The 14,406-nt window shown below is 42.8% G+C and overlaps 1 protein-coding gene across 10 annotated transcripts in view; it reads right to left on the reverse strand.

The window, feature by feature from the left end:
• Window positions 1-14,406, reverse strand: part of camta1a (calmodulin binding transcription activator 1a) — a 1,145,933-nt gene that overhangs the window by 74,321 nt on the left and 1,057,206 nt on the right. The window contains exon 1 of one of the 10 annotated variants that reach the window (XM_048561409.2): window positions 4,909-5,139. The exons of the other annotated variants lie outside the window; for them this stretch is intronic. Within the exon in view, the coding sequence (XP_048417366.1) occupies window positions 4,909-4,927 (19 nt within the window). The 5' untranslated portion in view covers window positions 4,928-5,139. Of the gene's footprint in view, window positions 1-4,908; window positions 5,140-14,406 lie in introns of those variants that run through there. 10 annotated transcript variants of the gene reach the window in all.

The following is a 14,406-nucleotide window of genomic DNA, read 5'->3' on the forward strand; positions in this document are numbered from 1 at the left end:
CAAATGTCTATCTTATGCCTCTTTAACTTTGGACTGCCCAACAAGTGTAAACATCTTTCAGACATTCATGGATCACTCATAATTTTAAAGATCTCTAACAGGTCACTTCTCAGCTTTCATTTTTCTGGAGGGGTCTAATGGTCTTGATCTAAAAAGACATTACTTACAACAATGTAGTGTTGTGGCTTCCTTCGTCACATGTGATTACAATAGTGACCGCACCCACAAGGGATTTAGTAATTGTGAAGTACTTTGAGAAGCTGTGCGGACATTAAACTTTCTAAAGATGATAAAGAGCAAGTCTTTCTCCCATTCTATCAGTTCAACATAACTTGTCTGTACACAAATACTTCATTTATTTGTACACTGCAAATTTATGAGCTTGAAGGCCATATGCAGTGTCAAATCCTCTCACAATTGCATTGGAACAATTAACAATGTATAGTTGTAGACTTTCAGCTCCAAGCTATGACCTCAAATATTCTAAATATTCCTGGAGCAAGTGGCAGCACACAGTGACAGGGGTCATTAGTACCAATTTCTCTTATAATTTTCATCTTATTCTGCAAACTTATTTTCTCTTTTGTTTGCGATTTTTTCCGTAATAACTCATGTGGTTACAGAAGAGAAACTCTCTAAAAAGTGACAGGAGCAATGAAAGTTCCCTTTAAAAAATGCAGCCTTGGCTGAGATGGCTCATCTCCCGATTGATCTCATTGCCACAAAAATCTTTGTATTTCTATAGCACCTTTGAGGCTGTGTGGACCTCCCAAAGTGCTTTACAGTCAACAAAAAAACTTTTGAAATCTAACTGTTGTAACATTAGAAATGCAGCTGTCAATTTGTGTGGAACAAGCAATGAGACAATGATCAAATAATCTATTTTTAATTATGTTAACTGAGAGATAAATATTGACCAGGATACCAGGAATAATGTCTCTGCTCTTCTTCAAAACACTTCTCCAATAATGGACTAGAGTCACAGTTTCAATTATATGCTCAGGGCTTTGGAGAGGGAATTGAACTGATGACCTCCTAACTTGAAATAAGAATACTACCCATCATTTGTGGGTGTTTCAATTGATTGGTCATGGACCCAAAATGTGAATTCCCCTCTCCATAGATGCTCACATACCGACTGAGCATTTCCAGCATTTTATTCTGCATCATCACTGAAGGGTCTCTGCAAGATTAGGAAACGGTCAGGTTTGGATTCAATGTTGTCCATGGATAAATAGGCTGCCGACACTTACTCTCTGGAGTCCCACAAAGATCAGCCATTGGGTTGACACATCAGTTGACATTGACACCCCGGGCATACAGGCAAACACACCCTCACGCATACGTATGCATGCATGCATGCACAAATGTGGAAATGTATGGAAGCACAGGACATACATACATGCGTGCACACAAGCACAAACATAGTGCCCCATGCATACATTCACACAAACCCTAAAATAAAACAAAGAACTGCAGATCCTGGAGATATGAAACAAACAAAAACAGATACTTGCTGGACAGTCTCAACAGGTCTGGCAGTACCCATGAAGAGAAAACAGAGTTAACATTTCGAGAACAGCAACCATTCTCAGGAAAGGTTTCTCCAACAATTTCTGTTCTTGTTTGCACAAAAGCTTCCTTGCGTTGGTCACTAGGGAGCAATTTAATTCCTTTAAGGGGGTTCAGAGGCCTACTGAATAACCCTGACCTCTCCTTAGATAGAAATGGGTCAACGTATACAGGTCAGAATCAAACATTAGGCCTGTGCAATGTGGCTGTGTTACAGATCATCAAAGAATTTAAAAGTTTATTTATTTTTTAGAATTAATTTCATAAGAAATCTGTCACTTTAAGATTTAGCATGCAGCGTGATGATGTCAATCACAATGAGGCACACCCATCTTCCAATTTTAAATCACATAAAAATATTGCTATCACTCTCCTCCCTTGCCAAAATGTTTACCAGATAATTTCTCATGGGTATGTTGTTCCTTTCCAATTGTATCTTATATAAGATACCATATCAGTACTTTATCAACCTTCACTGTGACTAGCATCTGAAATCTGTCTTTTCAAATGTTTTATACCTCACAAAGGTTCAGTAATCACTGGTTCTTTTAAATGTCTGACAAACTTGAATGTTGAGTGTGCGTGAAGCTAAGGTAGGCAAGAGTAGCAACTTAAGCACTGCACCAGGTGATTAAACTAAAGTTTCAAGAAATGTTTGCCAAACACTTGTTACCAGTGTTAAGTCTGCATTAGTGCTAAATCTGTATTAGTACTCTTCTCACTCCATCCACTAGGTTCAAACTTCCAACTCCATTCCTTCATTGAGTCATAGAGTTTTTATAACACAGAAACAGGCCCAACAGACCATCATATCTGTCCTGCCATCGAACAATCATCTATTTTAATTTCAGTTACGCAGCTAGTTACAAAAGAGTCATTCATACAAATGCACAATCAAATGGAACAGAAATCAATAGCACAAAGTGGGCTATTAAATGCAACAGTGGTCTATCTTTCTGCAGCTGACCTTTGTATTTCATCCACAGATACCTGCCAACCATCTGGCTCTGCTATAAAATGTTCAGCCCTGAAACAGTTTTCAATTGACTGCTCTTGGTAAAATACTTTTAATCCACTTCTTTGACACGATGTTAAATACTTGAAAATCTATTGAAATTCATCGCCTTTGGGATCCTGGAAATTTTGACACATAACTAGTGAAAAGGGAAGCAAACTTAGTTTAAATAAATAAAGTGCAACATTTCAAGACCGTTTGCAAAGTTTTGACCTAAATCTCCCAATGGTGAAATGAAGATGTTCTGCCTGTCTGCTTTGTTGTAGCTGCACAACTGAGAAATGAAAAGGTGAGTAAAGCAAAAAAATTTCAAAAATTATAAGCTACATGAGGGACCAGATGGCACCATTATCCACAAGCCTTCATACAGGAAAATTGGGCTCACGTACAATTTAGGTCAATGGGTCAAATCTTTCCTTTGAATGCCAGGTATGAGCCCAAACACTTCAGTTTGGGCTCTCTCAACCCACTTCCTAGAGGACCTTCAGTCCATAGCACAAAATTGACTCTGAGCAAAAGCTATATTCTGTATCGAACTCTGTGCTGTAGCTACCCTGGGAGTATTTGATAAGACAGTGTATAGAGAGCTTCACTCTGTGTCTAGCCCATGTTGTAATTGCTCTGAAAGTATTTTTGGCTTGACAGCAACAGAGAGAAATTAGATAAGCATGTGATGGAGACAGAGACAGGAAACTTCAAAACACTAATTGGGTGAGATGAAATAAAGATGGGAGGGTTCTTGTGTGGAGTGCAATGGTGATCATTTGGAGAGTTCTGTTCATTAAATTCATTGTAATTCAATGTAGAAAAGCTTGGAGACATGGCTTTCATGGAGTGTCTATGAGTTTTGGTGAATATCTTTGTATGGGAAATGTTTGTATATTTAAAAAAAATTAAAACTTCAACTCTGGTCCATATTTACTGTCTGGAGCTGTTGTTCTTCATAAATCATTTCAGCCTCTGTTTTAGTGAAATTGCACTAGAAAGGTTTATTGTTAACTGGATATCTATTGTGTTATCACAACAGGATTATAAAAATACCATGCAGAATCTGTACACTATATTCCTCACCACAAGTATGGGCAACAGTAACATTTGCGCAACACAATTCAATGCCAGTTAACAGTATTTGTGGCATAGGTAGGAAAATAGTTGAACAGACTTCTCCTAGGAAGGACTTTTCCCTTCTAACAGAAAAGTTCAATTATGTCAGGTTTATATTAAACATTGCATTTCACAAGAAAGAGAAAAGGACTTGGATTTATATAACCTCTTTCACGACCTCAGGATGTCCCAGTGTGTTTTACAGCCAATTAAGTACTTTCTAAAGTTTAGCCCCTGTTATGATGTAGGAAGCATGGTAGTCAATATACGCATAGTAAACTCCCACAAACAGTGATTTGGTAATTTGATAAATGAGATAATTTTGTTTTACATATTGACAAATAAATATCTCCCAAGACACCAAAGTGAACTTCTGCTTCCTCTTTAAAATAGTGTCGTGGGATTTCTGACATCCACTTAAAAGGGAAAATGGATTTTCAGTTTAAGGTATTATCTGAAAGACAGCACCTCTAAAAGTACAACACTCCCTTAGTACTGCACTGGAGTCTTAACCTAGATTTTGGTACTCAAGTAATTAGTTAGCATACACTTTAAACAACTTAAAAACATACGAGTTCTGGTAACTCCCAAAAATGAGGGACACCGTCTCTAATTCAGTGTTTTCAAGGTATACTTTTTGTACACTGATTCTAAGTTACCATACTGTTCCTAATGTAAGTAATTGTCTTGAATGCCCCACAAGCTTTAGGATAGGCAGACAAATCTCCCAACATAATTATCAGAACAATCTTATTTTATTTATATATTCTGTAGTAAACACAGTTCAGGAATGCAGTTTAATATCCCGTTCAACCCCTTCAAAAAGAGAATTACTCAGAGGAGTGTTTTAAAAGTATATTTTTGCTCAGCAGGAGTACTGTGGGGAACACTTGAACTCATTGCAGTGGCCTTCGAAGGTAAACAGAAACAGTTAAACAGAAGAAAATTAACTTCAGACAAAGAGCAGAAGGCAGAACAATCCACACTGCTCTTAGATCTGTTCAATAAAAACAATCACCATTTGAGGAAAAGCAATTCCCCAATTGGTGCCTTACTAACACACAGTGAAATATATATATTCTGGGCTGTAACACACATAACTTGTAGAAAGCTACAAACATGTACAAAGAAACAGACACACACACACACACACACACACACAGACACAGACACAGACACACACGCACACAGACACACAGCTCAGAGAAGTTCAATACCTTGCACTTCACTTGTCATCTGGAGCTCTCTGCTTAGCAATTTCACCCTCAGGACAACAACAATCTCCTGTGTCTCACCCTTTTTTTGGTTTTTTAAAACAGTACAAAAGGCAGGCACTGCAGCACAGAAGGAACCAGGAGCCCTGTGGCCACTTCTCTGCACACTCACACGTGCTGGAGGTAAACAGTTGCCCCACTTGGAGTGCTCCAGATCCTAAGCTCACCCTGCAAGCCCTGTCACTTTGGCTAAATGAATAGCAAACCCTTTATTTGGCAGTCCACCCCACTCCCTTTTCTCTTTCCCTCCCTCCCTCTGAATCCCAATGAGGACTCAAGATTCCCAAAGAACAACAGCCAAGTGCTTGACTGACGGCAGGAGCTGTTGGAATACGCCCCTGCATCGCCCTCCCCCTGCAAGCGACCATCTGACAGGTGGGGACTTCCATGAAGCCCCTTCAGAAATCCAGCGCGCTCTCTCTCTCTCTCTTTCTTTTGTCCTTCTCTTCTGTACCTGCAATGCCGCAGAATGATCATCCCTGCATTATGACAAATCAAGGCAGGCATCTGTACTCTTACTACATCACACTTCCACTCTGACTGGGAAAGACTAAAATAGGCACAAGGGCTCGATCAAATAGCAGGCTGGGAAAAGGGTGTGTGTCAAAATAAGAGCTGCTCCTCATACTGCACCACTACAGAGCTCTCTTTCCCAGCAGGCTTGAAGCATTAGCAACTGATCTCACTGAAGTGCAAGGAGTATCCATTGAGAGAATTCCGTGTCATAAAGGGAGTGTTCATCAATGAATGTAACACACAAACAAGCAAGGCTGTGCCCTGCCAGCAGCAACTTGCATTCATATAGCGCCTTTAAGGTAGCAAATGTTCAAAGTTTTTTGAGGGGAGCGATTATTGAAAGGTCTGACACAAAACCACACAAGGCTACATGTAAGACAAAGGTTTAGTCTAAGATACAGCCTTTTAACGGGGAGTTGGGCAGGTTTAGAAACAGAATCATTGAATATTACAGAACAGGAGGTGGGCATTTGTCCCATCAAATCTGAGCAGTCAATCTCAACCCCACCACCCACTCTTCCCTAGTTGTCTGAAATATTACATTTTTCAACTATGTACCCAATTTTCTTTTGTAAGTTACCACTGAGTGCAATGCTGTTTCAGCTGAATGAAATGCAACACAGAGATAGGGGACACATTTAGATATCTCCCATTTAAGACAGAGATTGCAGTGATTGTAACGAGATCAGCCAGGTGGACCTCATAGAATATGAGTTCCCTGATTAAGGTGATTAATCTGGACTAATCAGGGAGTCCTGACAAATGGGTAAAAACAGGAGTGTCAGACATCCTGTTCACTCTCAGTTGACTTAGTGTCAAGAATTCTCCATGTGTAAATAAAGGGTGACTGAGTGATAGGATACTAGCCTCTGCAGAGTTATTTCAGTGGTGATGAGAGAAAAGCATGCTCCTGAAGAAATGTTCTCACAACAGTCTTCTTTGAGTTGGGGGTAAGCATTTCTGGTGTCATGCTATTATTTTGGAAGCTTGACTCATTTGATCCTGCTGTCAAAGATAGAGCCCAGTATGCTGAAAGAAAGCATTATTTTTTTTTTTGTAAATGATATTGGGACAGATGAAAAGCAATGAGTAATTCTCCTGACAGCTTGTGGACCTTCAGTTTTTGTTTGCTTATTTGAAACCTAACTTTCTCTCTGGCACCAGATATTAAAGCCATTCAAGAGTTGACTAATTTAGTTCAAGAATATTACAACACCAAGCCTCCTCTAATTCTGAGATGATATCAGTTTTAATTAACAACTCAAGAACTGGGGAAATCCCATATTGGGAGTTTTGACTAGGTTAAGATCTCTAGTAGAGGCATGTGACTTTGGTTTAACCCTGAATCAGATTCTGACAGACCATTTTAGTATGTGGGATTGATGATGATGTAACCATGCAAAAGCACCTACTAACAGAAGCCCAGCTGTGTTTCAAACAAGCACAACAATTGACTTTCACTGGAAAATGCAGCATAAGTTGTAGGGTATTCTGATGTGAGTTTGCTTTTTCCCTTTGCCAGTCTGACTGAGCTTGGGGAACACCGCTTTAGTGAAGCTAATTGCATTGCCTCACTGAGGGACTACAGCTCAATGTACAGTAAAACACTCCAAAAAGAAAAGCCAAGCCTGAGCCAAACAGTTAAAGTTTTCTTCAGGATCTGGGCCAGCAAGCCATTGTCATTGCTGCCAGTATGTGGACTTGACAGGAAAATGTCCCACTAAACCCAAATTTAGTTGCTTCAGTGATTGCAGAACCTGTCTCTAACAAAGTTTGCTCTGCACTCCAACACTTAAGTTGGCACAGGATCTTAGGTGACTGAGAAGCTTATAATCATGGAACCTTGACAGACTAAGTGTACAACTTTGGTTCAAGTCTCTGATTCAGCTACCACTGATTAGACTAAATGGCTTAGGCCCAAGCTTGTTAAGGTGAAATTGGCTAAAAAAGATTCACCTCAATTTTTAAATTAGAAAATGGCTACCTCAATAAGTCCTACTTAAATACCCAGAAGTTTTGCTGGAAGGTGTAAGGATTATCAAAGGAGCCAAGGCCACCTTGCACATTTGACCAGGAAGCAATCCCGTGATTCTGCAAGGCCCACCCAGTGCCATTTGCCTTATGGGCAAAAGGAGAGGCAGAAGTCAGAGTGCTGGGAAGTGAAGGAATTATCAAACCAGGCCACTCTGTGGAATGGCAGCACCAGTTGTACTAATTATGCAGCCTTACGGATCAGTTTGCCTTTGTGGGGATTTTAAACAAATGGTAAACTGCTTTTTGCAGCTGACTAAACATCCGTTCCCTTGCACGGAGGATTTGCAAGCAAAGCTGGCGGGGCGGGGAGCTGTACGTGAGCCATGTGTATTTGCAATTGCAGTTAGATGAAGAATTCCAGAATTATGCCACAATTAATACACCACAGAGTTCGTACCAAAATATGAGACTGCCATTTGGGGTATCGTCAGCATATGCAATTTTCCAACAGACAAGGGAGAACATTTTTCAAGGTTGCCAATTATGTAGAAGACATGATAATAACAGAAAAGACCAATAATGAGCACTTAGAAATCTTGGACATGGTTCTCCAGACATTTCTCCCAGGCAATATATACCTTAGAAGGGAAGAAGTGTGTTCCACATTTTCACCGTGCGCACCCGCACACCCCCCCCCCACCTTGACAAGACTAAGTTACTCTTGTTGGAAGATAAAGTGAGGGTGATCAAGGATGCCCCAAGTGCTCATGTCTGTTCCAGAGTTTAGGTCTGTCTATGAGCTGGTGAATTATTACAGAAAGTTTATACATATCCTGGCTTCCATCCTGGTACCAATGAATTAACTCTTAAAGGGTCAGCCTTGGAAATGGTCACAAAGCCAAGGGATACTATGATCCCAAGTGAGATCTGGTATTGACAGGTGATGCCTCCCTGTATGGCATCAGGGTAGTATTACCTCATAGGTGGTCCAATGGAGAGGAATGCCCAATCATGTGTGCATCCAGGACTTTGGCTAATGCAGGCCCTAAATGTACCCAAGTTTAGAACAAAGGTTATTTAAAGTCAGGAAGTTCCACCAATACCTTTTATGGAAGTAAATTTGTAATATTAATGGACCACAAACCCCTGCTAGGTCTATTTAAAGAGGATGGTGGCTCAATGGTTAGCACTGCTGCCTCACAGCACCAGGGACCCAGGTTTGATTCCATTCTCGGGTAACTGTCCGTGGGGAGTTTGCACGTTCTCCCCATGTCTAAGTGGGTTTCTGCTGAGTGCTCCAGTTTCCTCCCACAGTCCAAAGATACGCAGGTTAAGTAGACTGGTGGTGCTAAGTTGCCCATAGTTTCCAGGGGTATGTCAGTTAGACAGGTTAGCCATGGGAAATGCAGGGTTATAGTGAAAGGGTAGGGGGCTGGATCTGTTTGGGATGCTCTTCAGAGGGGTGGTGTGGACTTGTTGGGCTGAATGGCCTGTTTCCAGGGATTCTATGACAAGACAGTGCTGCCCATAGCTTCAGGCCAAACTCAGCACTGGGTCTAACACTAAATAGCTAAAATTACATGTTGGAACACTGGTCGGGGAGCCAGGTAGCAAACATGGATATACTGAGCTGCCTGCTGCTGGCAGAGACAACACCAGGAATGCCACTCAAGGAAGTGTCTATAATGGGGTTTACGTTTGCTGGACACTCTCTTTCGGTCACAGCTGACAGTAACTATTTTGGACGCAGAAACATCTGGTCCTAGCAAAATTGAAACAGCTAGTTGGGATGGGGGAAACCAAAGGGCCATCAGACCTGGACCTGAAGCCCTTCTGGACTAGGAGAGACCAGATCACAGTACAGGACAGCATGTTATTATGGACAGCAAGAGTGATTGACCTGAGCAAAGGTCACTGCCAGATTCTGCCTGAACTCTAACAGGGTCATCTAGGATTTCCCAAAATGAAAACGTTGAAGTTATGTCTGGTGGCTAGGATTGGATGCAGACATAACCATATTGGTATGGCAGTGCCAAGGGTGCCAACAAGGACAAAAATTACTGCCAGCAGCTCTCCCACCATTGTGGGAATGGCCAGTTAAATCCTGGAACTTGGTTACATATCCACTTTTCAGGTCCTTTCATGGGCTCAATGTTCTGTGTCACTGCGGATGCCTGATCCAAGTGGCTAGATATGGGTAGAGTCCACTTGTTAAACACAAGGACAATGATAGAAAAGCTGCATACATATTTTGCAATAGACCAACTCCTGGGAGTGTTGGTCACAGATCACGGACCTCTGTTTACTAGCAGGGAATTTGAGTATTTTCTGTAGTCAAGTTATATTTGACTTGTAAGGACAACTCCATACCATCCATTGTCCAATGGTCTGGTAGAAAGAGTAGTCCAAACTTTGAAGGCAGGCTTAAAGAAACAGGCTACAGCTTCACGAGATAGCAAACTATTCTAGTTCCTATTTAAGTATAGGACTACCCCTTATGCAACTATCGGGATAGCTGCAGCTATGTTGCTAATGGAGAGAAGATTCCACAACAGGATAAATATGATCTTCCCAGAGCTGCAGGGAGGGGGAGTTGTTGGAATGTGAAATGGCATCTGGCACGAGGAATGCTAACACTGGACAAGAGACTCCACTAAGGGAGAGACAGTCTACTTTAGGAGACTAAGTCTGGTGTAGGAACCACGGGAATGGCCCTGTATGGTGAAAGGCATAGTCGACACAAGGTGAGGTCAGTGTCAGGTAGATGACATGCTCCTGAACAAGCACGTGGACCCTATGAAAGCTGCAGACACTCGAACAGTGCAGGAGCAAAACGTGCCCGGCAACTTTGCCTTTTTAACTGGTCCGGAACCTATGGGTTCTCCGTCTTCATCGTGTATTGAAAATACCTTGGAATCCGAGATGGATTTGGTGCTGTCACTGCCTGGTTGACTTTGCCACCGAAAGAAGTGTGAATTTTTTTCTGAGACATCTCAGGTTCAAGTGAGCCACTGTGCCTTACAGACCGCTCTTATCACAGGCAGTGTTTGAGGAACATGATCCAGGAGGAGTTAGATGCAGACCTGGCCTATATTCTGGGCCTCAGAGGGGATGGGATGTAGTGACTGTAATGAGGTCAGCCAGGTAGAGCTCATAGAATGAGTTCCCTGTTTGGGCTATTAATCTAGTCCAGTCAGGAAACCCTGGCTGACAGGTAAGAGCAGGAGTGTCAAACATCCTGTTCACTCTAAGGGCTGGCTCTGAGGGAGGTGGATCAGGGACAAGGGCTCTCCATGTGTAAATAAAGGGTGACTTGGTGATGGAATACTGGCCTCTGGAGTTATTTCAGAGATGAGCAGATGAATTTTTTTCTTTTCCATTCCCCAGAGAGCAGAGGAGGCTGGATCGTTGAATATGTTCAAAACTAAGTCAGATTTTTGGCAACAGAATGGAAAATGGAATTGAGATCACAACCTGATCAGACATGATCTTGGCAAGTAATAGCACAGATTCAAGGGACCTAAGGATCTATTCCTGTTCCTGTTTTAAAGGTACAAAATGATAAAAGATAGCCATTGAGTCAATATGGCATACAAGAAAACCATTCAGCAATCAGGTCCATGCCAACTTTCTGTAGAGAACAGTTATGCACAACCCTTCCAGAACCTCCTGGTCACAAGAAATTCAAATCAGAGAAGAATGTTTGAGGGTGGGGGGAAATCATTGAAACTCCATGGGTGTTGATGAACTGATTAGCCAGGCATGACAGCTATACAGGGAGTAGGATGGGAAATTGAACATAAAGATGAGAATCAAGGTACTGCAAGAACACAGGTGATGGGTCAGAATATAGACAGCTGAATTTTGGATGTCAGAAATGTGTGAACATTAGGGTTCAACCAGGACATCATAGGGATATTATCTGGATAACTCAGTTTGGAAACTCTTTAACACCAAGGGAACCACGTGTTTGATTTTACTGGAATGTGCCATTAACACAGACTGCTGGATTTCACATGCCGTTCGAGGGATGAATTCATCAGAAGTCATCTTAAATACAGAAGGTGTCCAGCCTACCAGCTTTTCGCTCCCCTCATAATTTGGTGTCAAAACATGTTGAAATTAGAAACCTTTATTTAAATAAATCAGGGTCAACTGAACTGACCACAATATTATCCTGCCCGTGGCATAACGTGGTTGGAAAGCAGAAAAAGAGATGGTTGTAGGGTGAAGTGGCAAATTTGAGACCGCAAGCAGTGAATAAATGAGTATGGGAATGGGACACGGTTGGAAAGTGTGAGGGGGTTACAATACAGGAGTCTGTCTGTGATGGGTAAAGATTTAGTGAGTGGGAGAAGATTGGGGACTGGGAGAGTCAGGGAACAGCAGAGTGCTGGGGAATAGGAGCTCATCGGGGAGCAGGAAGGTGGCTGTCAGGAGACAGGTGAGGAATGGGAAGTCAGGGAATGGGACAGCTGTGGGTGCAGGGTCAGCAAGCAGGAAAGGTTTGGGAGCAGCAGAGTCAGATAGCCATAGAGAATTGGGAAGCAGGAGTGCGTCTGGAAGGTGCAGCAAGTCAGACTGAGAGCCAGTCAGGGAGCAGACAAAGGGCACTAAGCAGGAGACAGTGAAGACAAGTGTGGCAAAGTGTTGGGGAGCAGCAGAGAGCCACTGTATGGAAGACAGCCTTAGAATAGGAAAGAGTGAGGGCTTGGGAGAGTTTTATGGTGTGCAACAGGACTTTTTTTTGGGGGGGGGGAAGAAGATCAGAGAGCAGGAGGAAGTTGGAGAGCAGAAGTGCAGCAGCGCATTTGACTAGTAGTAAGCAGGACAAAGTCTGAAACTTGTAGGGAGTCTGGATGTGGTAGTGTTGGGGAGTGGGAGAGAGTCAGTGAGAAGGGGAGATTCAGGGCAAGGGAGGGTGGGGAGTGTGACTGCATCAGGGAGCCAGAAAGACACGGAGTGTATCATCAAGCAAGATGGCTGACCAGTGAGAAAATCTGGGAAGGGGAAAGAGTTGGGAAGTGGGAGAGAGTTGCAGAGCTGGAGGGAATCTTGCAGTGAAGAATGAAAATTTCTCGGAAAGTGGGAGAGCATCAGGGAACAAGAGGTCAGCTAGTAGGAGAGGAGTAGGGAGGATATAGTCCAGGAGCAGAAGTGTCTGAATATAGTGCTGGGGAAAGGAAGAGCGTTAGGGACCAGAAGAGAAGTTGGAGAGATGTGGCGAATAGGAGAGGATTGGGAGAGAAACAGGGACTAGGCAGAAGTGGGAGACAAAGGGGAATGGTGGAGGACAAGAGTGGGTTGGATCAAAATCAGGGAATGGGAGAGAGTTGGGGAGCAGGACAGATGCAGGGAACAGGAAGGTGAGCTAGTTCAGAAGGGTCATGTCGCTGAAGTGGGGTCACCCAGCAGAATAGGATCAGTGAGCATGACAGTCTGAGAGTCAAGGAGTGCCTGGGGTTGTGGGGGTGGGGAGGAAATGTGTGTGGTAGGAGAGTGTTAGGGAGCAGCACAGAATCAGACTGAGACATAGTTAGGGAAACAGCCTATTTTTAAGGACTGTGACTGCACTGGGGAGCAGAGAATTGGACAGTGCTGAGTAGCCTGCGAGTCAGTCTGGAATTAGGAAGTAGTCAAGTAGCAGGGAGAAATGTCATAACATGAAAGAGTCGGGAGGTAGGAGACAGTCGGCGAGTGAGATAGTCAGGGAATGTGGGAGAGAGTTGGAACAGGGAGCATTGAAAGAGGATTGAGATTATGACTTAAGTAAGAGGGCTGGATTGAGAGAGTCAGGGAGAGTAAGGGTCAGACAGCAGGGTAAGAGTATGGGAGCAGGAGAAAATTGTGAAGCAGGAGTAGGAGAGTATCAGCTAGCAGGATAAGTTGAGTGGAAGCAGTCATGGAGAGGTATTGATGAGGAGCAGCAGCAACATAGGGAGTGAGAGACACCGAGCAAGACGGGGTCAGTAGTGGAAGCATATCAGAGACCAGGAGGCTTGGGAATGTAGGACAGGGTTGGGAGTAGGAGAAAAATACTGCAGATGCTGGAAATCTGAAATAAAGACAGTGCCAGAGAAAAGCAGAGATAATGGGAACTGCAGATGCTGGAGATTCCAAGATAATAAAATGTGAGGCTGGATGAACACAGCAGGCCAAGCAGCATCTCAGGAGCACAAAAGCTCTCTGATGAAGGGTCTAGGCCCGAAACGTCAGCTTTTGTGCTCCTGAGATGCTGCTTGGCCTGCTGTGTTCATCCAGCCTCACATTTTATTAGCCAGAGAAAAGCAGCTGATTTGGCAGGTTCTGCAGAGAGAGAAACAGTTAAACAGAGGTACTATTTTGAGTCCTGTATGACTATTCTTTTAAACTGGTTGAGAAGACCAGTTATAATTGATATGAAACATTAATTCTGCTTTTCACTTTCAACATGCAGCTAGACTTGCTGAGTTTCTGGTTTTATCTTGGAGAGATGGAGATCTTCTGGGAGTAGGAGGGTCATCTAGTGGAAAACAGCCACTCCAAAATGCTGCTGTTTGTCATGTAATGCTATCAAAGAATCATGGCATCAGAGAATCTTTACATTGTGGAAGGACGTCATTCTGCCCATCAAGGCTGCATCAACCCTCTGAAAAGCAACCTACTGACACTCAGTGCCACACCCTATCCCTGTAACTCCCCATTTACCAGTACCAATTCACCTAGCCTGCACATCTTTGGACTGCACTATGATGGCCCTGTGCAAAATTATACTGAAGTCCAAATCTTGGTATTCAGTGGACAAACTGGCCCTATTCCACCCACAATGCAAAAGCAGAATAATGATGAATGAGGCAACTTAAAACAGACGTGATGTTGAACTCTGTCTTTAAGTTGAAATTAAGCTGGTGCAAAGAAAGACAACTTCACAATTAATCAAACTATCCATCCAAATATAATTCAATGTCCTGT

This window comes from Stegostoma tigrinum, chromosome 28 (genome assembly GCF_030684315.1).
Source record: "Stegostoma tigrinum isolate sSteTig4 chromosome 28, sSteTig4.hap1, whole genome shotgun sequence".
NCBI classification, from domain to species: Eukaryota; Metazoa; Chordata; class Chondrichthyes; order Orectolobiformes; family Stegostomatidae; genus Stegostoma; species Stegostoma tigrinum.